We start from the raw sequence: 7,500 nt of genomic DNA, 5'->3' as shown, positions 1-7,500 counted from the left end.
TCTTCTAGCATCTCCACAGGTTTTGCAATCTCCAGCTGTAATTACTGTAAAGGTGGGGGTCTTGCAGGAGTAGAGTTTTTCTTTTATTTTCTGTTCTGCTTTGAGTTTGTTTTCCCTCCTCTGATATTTTCTTAGGGGAGATGCATGTACCTCTTTGACAGTTATCTGTCTGCTGGTATTTGGAGATGATCATATGTTTGAAAATAATAATGATGCATTATTGGAAAGACTAATATTTTTAAAGATAAGTATCAGAGAATGACTTTGTACAGGCAAGTGACTTTCTTTATGCATAAGTTGGATATATATTAGATTAATATAAATAGTTATTTTTTATTATATGTTTGGATGGCATTATACATGCCAAATCCATGGTGAATTTAGATAATTAACCTGTTGCTTCCGGGTGTCTCGCATGTGGCTGAAAATCTGGTCATTAAGCTCATTTGAGGGACTTGTAGGCCTGGTCCACATAAACACTTGTTTATGGTATCAAGATTCCTTGTCTCCTTTTTGCAACTTTATTATCTGTTTTGCTGCATAAGGGTTTTTGCATTTTAGCCATTTTCCCAAGGTCTATATTTGTCATTTGGTGTACTGAATCAAGATGGTAATGTACTATTTTCCTTGCACATACTCCATCTCTGATGGTAGTCTACAACTCAGGGCAGTAAAAACGATAATAAATAATACTTTTTTTATACCCAAATATTAATATTTTTGTATTATTAAAAAATTCTGGAATAGGATCCTGAGCACTCTTCCAACCATGACTCACAGATAATACACTCCATCCTCATTGGCTGGTGGAAATAATGCAAGGGCCCCTTCCCATTTGCCCAAAGTCTAACCTGCCTCCAAGAGCTCTGTGTACTCATGGTTAGTCATTTCTGTCACCCTGGCCCCCAGACAATTTTTTACATAATGGCATATTCCTGTTACCAGTTAGTAGTCCTGGTCCATGACATGATGGTCATGTCAGCTGGATCCAAAGGGTCAATTGTGGTTTACACATAGATGGCTCTTTAAGTATTTAGTCACCAAGGAGCCAATTACTAGTCCTACTTCTCTCACTAGTTTGCCCTTTTCCTTGATTTTATCTCTCTGTCTCCCTCCCTCCCTCCCCTCTCTCTCTCCTTTTCTCCCTCCCTTGGGAGGGAGGGAGGGAAAATCCAAGGAAAGAGGAAATCAGGTGAGGTCATATAGGACCTACTAATTGCGTCATTTGTGCTGAGCACTGATTAAACTTTCTGTATGCAACATAATTAACAAAAGACTATAGTGGACAGTACATGTACCCACAGCTAATAAATTAAATGATTAACACAGTTTACTATCTCATCCACTTATATCACAACAAAATGATGGTTACTTCATGAGAGAATTTTAGGATGGTCTGTGTCTCATTTTCCTCTCCTCATCCATCCCACAGATTATGGTATAATACCACAGTGATTGATTAACTGAAAATACATACTTCTTTGTTTCAACTTCAGAATGCAGTGACAGACTCGGGAACAAATGCAAATGATAACACAGCTTCAGATTCGGAAGTAACCCAAGCCCTGCCCACGAGTGCCTCTCCAGTCGATGAGAAGAAACTGACTTCACCTGTGTCGTCACCCAAGAAGTTTGTTCTCACACAAGAGTACATTCAGCAGAGTAAGTTTGTTTATAGATTTTTGTTGTTCTTTTTGTCTTGATTATTGTTATTATTATTGTTGTTGTTATAAAGATGAATAATGACACTGACGGAATAGAAAAGAAAAAATACATTTTATATTGATATTTCAGAGAGTGTCGATGTAGAACTTCTTACTTATATATAACTTTTTTTACAGCAATAAAGTCCGCTTTAAGTAAAGAAGACTTGGCTCCAGATATTGAGGAGAAATTGATGCAATTACAAAAGTACAACAGTGAACAGACAAAGAAGGATGAAGGAACGGGCTTGCTCACAACATCATCTGCTGCTGTGACCACAAACTCTGCCACGAGGAACACTACCTCAAAAAGGATCAGGGACCAGGTAAGATGTCTGGTTATTTCCTTGAAGCTTTTGCCAAACTCATCCAGTTTAGAGAAATATAATGATCATTTCACTTATTTTTGTCTTGTTGATATGCAGTTCTCTCTGATCTGTTTTTCTAGGTCTTATCTCTCCATGCTAATGTTACTGTTTGTAAGGAAATAGAAGTTGATATGACATTTCACACTTTATACTATTATTAATGTTTTGAAGGTCTAACCCAGTATCTGTGTGCATCTTTTTATTAATATATTTTGATGTCTAAAAAAAAACTAAATTTCAGGATGATGAATGGGACTCTAGTGAAGTGAAACAAAACCTAGTCACATCAGTGCCACCTCAGAAGCCACGGCCAAAAAAGCAGCGCTCAGATTCCAGGCCCAGCGAGACCAGCAAACCAAAGAAAACTTCAGCAAAATCTGAAGCTGTCGATGCAAGGAAGAAGCAAGCTCTTCAGCACAAACTCGAATCGCTCATGTCCCGGCATAAGGACCTCTTGAAGAAGGATATCCTGAAAAAGAGAGCGCAGTTAGAGAAGGAACTCCAGGTTGAGATACATGTAAGGCTTTCAGTTGTATAGAGCATTTGAAATCTTCATCTGACACTTGGAATGCTTCATTGTAACTCCTGCTCATATTTTTTCCTCCAGTTAAATCTCTTTCTATATCTCATCCACTGCTTCATCTCTTTCCAAATGTGTCCGTGTCCCACCTGACATTACCCTTCCCTTAAATTGTGTTCCTAGAAAAACAAAAATTATCCATAAATGAATTCAGACTTATTGTTGAAGTATCTTTCAGTAGATTTTGATTTGTGAAGTTTTTGCTACATAGCTCTTAGTAACTCAACTGTTTCCCCACAGAAAGAGTTGTCTGTGGCCCGTTTGCAGCTACAGATGTTGGAAAAGAGTAAGCCAGAAACACCAATGCCCACTCAAGTTATTTCACCAAGAAAAAAGAAAATTGGTGAGTGCTTGTTTAGCTGTTGAAAGCCTATTCCTAAAATTGTTGGTATAATTGATATGCCAAGAATGAATTTGGCAGATATTAAATATTGTGCTTGCTTATTATTTCAGTCTTTATTCTTTGTTTTCTCATGATTATTAATCTTCTAATTCCTTGATTATGATTGATTTATTATTACAGTTACAGACTCCCCAACAACACAAATGTCATCATCTGGTGGCCTTACGTTATCAGCAGACTCCCCACACCTGCCTCAACCACCCTCTAACTCACAAACTCCCACAAACAAGGCACCAGTGTCCACTAAATCTCCTACTTCTGCAAAATCAACTGGGAAGTCTGCCTCTGCAAAGAAATCATCCAAGAACAAAAACAAGAAGATTGTCTGTATTTGCCGTACACCATTTGATGATACAAAGTAAGATATTGATGATATTGTTATTTTTTTATTATTATTATTGTTAATTTGCTTTTAACCGATTTATTATTATTTTACTCAATTTCCTCCCTTTTTCACTTTTTCCCTCTTTTTTTTTTCTTCTTCTTCTTCTTCTTTCTTTCTTTCTTTCTTTCTTTCTTTCTTTTCAATCAAGTGATTATTCATTACCTCTCCGATTGAAAAAAACAAAATGAAGATGTTGCCCTGTACTCATGACAACAGAAGTGCAAGGATATGAATTAATCTTTTACAAAGTCAAAATATTTAGAAATTAGTTAAGCCAATTAGAGCTTACTTGCTTATCTTTACCCTTTTCTCTAGTAATATAATACAGACACTAAAACTTGCAGCTCACCCCATCATCATACACTGTTGTCAACTTCAGACAGAAAACATTCCTTTTCTTTCTCTGGACCCGTCTGCTGACTGTGGGTAGTTATGTAGAGGCAGCATGATACCTATATCACACTTATTTTGAAGAGAAAATGTATATTTCTTTATTTCCTGAAAAATACATTTTCCTCATTCCAGTACTGATGAGCATAGCAAAAATATACTTAACCAATTTCCCCTGCGTGTCATGAAATGAAATAATTTATTGATACCAGTGATTTATGTAGCCTTGTTCCATGAGATTTAGAGAGAATATTACTTTCCTGGTGTAATTCTTGTAGATAAATGTCAGAATTTTCTGTCTACAAAAACATCAAAATGTTTAAACTGATTGCTCTATCATTTCTCTTTGCAGATTTTACGTTGGCTGTGATCTATGTGGCAACTGGTTCCATGGAGACTGTGTAGGCATCACAGAAGCCATGAGTCGGAGCATGACCGAATATGTCTGTGATGATTGTGCAAATGCCAAGCTCAATAAAGAACTCTTCTGCTTTTGTAGACAGGTTAGCACTATGTTGCCATTTCTGTATAGTATCTAGGATTAATGAGAAAAAAAAACATCAAATATTGGATCTTATTTATGGTAACTATAGTGTTCTAGTTAGGAGTATTTAAAAAGTCCTTGCTGTGAGGCTTCTGTTGATTTTGGTAACATAGTTCAAACATTATGTTACTCCTGCAAAGAAATAGGGGAAAAAATACATCTGAATAAAGAATCAATCTTTCAAAATGAGATGCTTTTACTTCATTCAAAGTCCTATTTGGTGACATTCATATGAGGATGTATGCATGTACAGTCTCAGTGGCATTACAGCATTTGTTTGGGATAACAAATGCTTTTCCATCTTTCATGATTTTGGTAATGAATGGGTTAATAACCAAATAAGGATTATACTGGCAGGCAGCTTGTTTACTATACTCCAAGAAGGCAATACCAAGCAAAGGCTTACAATAATACAGTATATCTAGGAAACTTGTATATAAAATGTTTACACACATTTACCTGTGTTTGTGTGTATATATAGTAAAAAGAATAATTACTAAGTGGAACTTTTCTCTTTTACAGCCATATGATGAAACTCAGTTTTATATTTGCTGTGAGCAGTGTGAGGACTGGTACCATGGCAAGTGTGTGGGTATCATGCAAGCAGAGGCTGATGACATAGATGATTATATTTGTCCCAAATGTGATTCAAATAATGTGTGGAATTATCCATGTCAGAAGAATCTCACATCAAAGGATTACACAGAACTTAAGAAAGTCACCAAAAGCCTTATAGTAAGTACATCATTTATTGATTTTAAAATATTGGGATATGTTTTTGCTGTGTAAGTGCAGCTGGGTGCATGTACATGTCCTATTTCATAGAGTGTATGTTTGTATGGAAATTTGATTATCTCACTTTTGTGTGTGATAGAGATATGTATGTGATGATTATAGTCTCACTGTAGGTGTTTATTACTATTACTCTTATTTACTTATTGATTATTTTATTATTATTATATATTAATTATTATTTTCAATTTTTGCAGCAACACAAAAATGCATGGCCATTCCTTGAGCCAGTGGATCCCTCAGAGGTACCTGATTATTATAAAGTTGTTAAGGAGCCAATGGACCTCAAGACAGTAGAAAGTCGTGTGGAAGCCCAATCGTACCAGCAACTTGCCCAGTTCATTGGGGACGTCATGTTGGTGTTTGACAACTGCCGACTCTATAATCCTCCTAATTCTTCCTTCTGTTCTTGTGCAGCAACACTAGAGACCTTCTTCTGTCAAAAGCTTCGGAGTCTGAAGCAAAGACTGAGTCAGAGGTAGTTTTAAAAGTGGACTGTGGAAATTGCAATAATTGTCCTTACAATATCTAAAAGTTGACTTTGCCGATGCAACACTCTGGAGTATGCGTAGTTACCCCAATAGTGAAGGATGGTTGTGAGTAAACAACAGAGTACTGAATTGTTGTCATTAAAATGATTTTGTGTAATATATAATTTTGTTTTTTTATTTTTATTTTTTTTATGGGTGTGTGTACATGCATGCATGTGTGTGAGATAATCAGCAAAGTCAAACTGGATTATCATATCATTATGGAATTTATGCATTGAAAAGTGTTGTCTTGTGGCTGCAGAAATGGTCCATTTAGGTCTTGTTAGCATCAGATTACATTGGAGAACTGTTGCACCTTCTACAGATTTTATTTTTTTATAATTTAGTGTAAACAGAAATTGATGACTACTAAAAAAATTATATTGCCTTATGATGAGGAGCATATTCTTGTCATCCTGTTTTTCATTTTGGAAAATTGTTTGACTTTTCCCCTCCCTCACAATTTTGCTTCATAAAATGTAGTTTCTGAATTTTGAGAGAGAGCCCCATATGAGGAAAATACAATTTATAGTTGTTATTCTGTTCCATAAAAATATCAAAATATACAGGATTAGCTTCTTCAGTGTAAACAGTGAAAATGTGCATTTTATTTTATTTTTTATTTTTTTCTTCTTTTTTAACAAAGATGTATGGGAAAGTTTTTTGAGGAATTTATTATTGAGAATTGTTGAGTGCTAAGCTGCAGAAAAAGTGATTTCTGTCATCTTTGCACATATATGTTATGCAATAGCTTAGTGTAACATGATATTGTACATAGAGAATTTGTATGTACCCTATTGTACATTATATTTCTGTAGACTATACATACCAGGTACACTTTGCATTATTAAGAGGCACATTATTTTTACTGATGATGACCATATCAATAACATTGATATATCATAAAGTGTAATGATATGTAACACAGTAGACTCATATTTAATCAGCTATTGTCATATACCTGTAATCCCTTTGAGTGTTACTTCAATTTCTTTGATTAGTCGGATAGTGGATATCACCTTTATGTGACATTCCTACTGTAGATATACTTTGAGAAATGAGTCGCACAAATTAATAACAGTGTCCCGTGATAAATAGAATAAATATGTAAGAGAACTGCTATATGCGTCTGTTGTTGGAAGTACAATTCAGTGGGATGACAGATGCTCTGTGTTCCATGAATATTTTAGACACCTATTTATGGACAATATACTGAAAGCTGTCCCTCCTCCCCTTCATAGCTCGAGTTTTAATTCCTAGATTCTTCCTCGAGCAGTCTTGCTGGCCTTGTAAAGGATTATATTTGTAGATATTGCTCTGCGTGTGCTCCACTACTGCAAACCAAACAGTTTGAGTGGCTCGTTAATTGAGTCTGCTTGTACAAAGATAGCAAGGTTATTTTAAATTTGAGTAGGTACCCAACCTCAATCTCATATCCTGAAAGTTCAGGGCCAAGTCAACCTTTTTACTTTTAGCTGTAAATGTGAAAAAGAAGTGTCACCAACAAAGTGATACCTAAAGTTGTATTGCTAGGTGACAATTGTAAGTATTTTTACAGATTTCCATAGTCCTTTTATTCATAACACTCATTCAGCACATATGATATATGTAACTTCCTGGTTTCAAAAGGCATACTTTTGTGCACATTTGAAATGGACACGCTAAACACATGTACATGTTTACACTTTGTTGCCAAGTTGTATATGGCTGTTCATGGTCTTCACAGCCTCATCTCAGCTAAGTACAAAATTTATCTTTGTGAAGACATGTTACCATGGATAAACATATTTGTAAAGGTAATTTGT

General features: G+C 35.4%; 1 protein-coding gene across 3 annotated transcripts in view; it reads left to right on the top strand.

Moving 5' to 3' along the window:
* The window catches only part of E(bx) (nucleosome-remodeling factor subunit NURF301 E(bx)), a 56,963-nt gene that overhangs the window by 49,423 nt on the left and 40 nt on the right, over positions 1–7,500 (top strand). For 2 of the 3 annotated variants that reach the window (XM_070126360.1, XM_070126361.1), the window contains exons 15-23: positions 1–52; positions 1,497–1,662; positions 1,842–2,029; positions 2,313–2,588; positions 2,892–2,994; positions 3,175–3,412; positions 4,182–4,332; positions 4,896–5,108; positions 5,363–7,500. The exon at positions 1–52 is cut by the window's left edge and continues 35 nt beyond it; the exon at positions 5,363–7,500 is cut by the window's right edge and continues 40 nt beyond it. In XM_070126360.1, the coding sequence (XP_069982461.1) occupies positions 1–52; positions 1,497–1,662; positions 1,842–2,029; positions 2,313–2,588; positions 2,892–2,994; positions 3,175–3,412; positions 4,182–4,332; positions 4,896–5,108; positions 5,363–5,647 (1,672 nt within the window). In that variant the 3' untranslated portion in view covers positions 5,648–7,500. The remainder of the gene's footprint in view (positions 53–1,496; positions 1,663–1,841; positions 2,030–2,312; positions 2,589–2,891; positions 2,995–3,174; positions 3,413–4,181; positions 4,333–4,895; positions 5,109–5,362) is intronic. The other variant, XM_070126362.1, reaches the window with a different exon arrangement.

This window comes from Penaeus vannamei, chromosome 10 (genome assembly GCF_042767895.1).
Source record: "Penaeus vannamei isolate JL-2024 chromosome 10, ASM4276789v1, whole genome shotgun sequence".
NCBI lineage: Eukaryota > Metazoa > Arthropoda > Malacostraca > Decapoda > Penaeidae > Penaeus > Penaeus vannamei.
The sequence above is the reverse complement of the archived record's forward strand: the minus strand, read 5'-3'. Positions and strand labels throughout refer to the sequence as shown.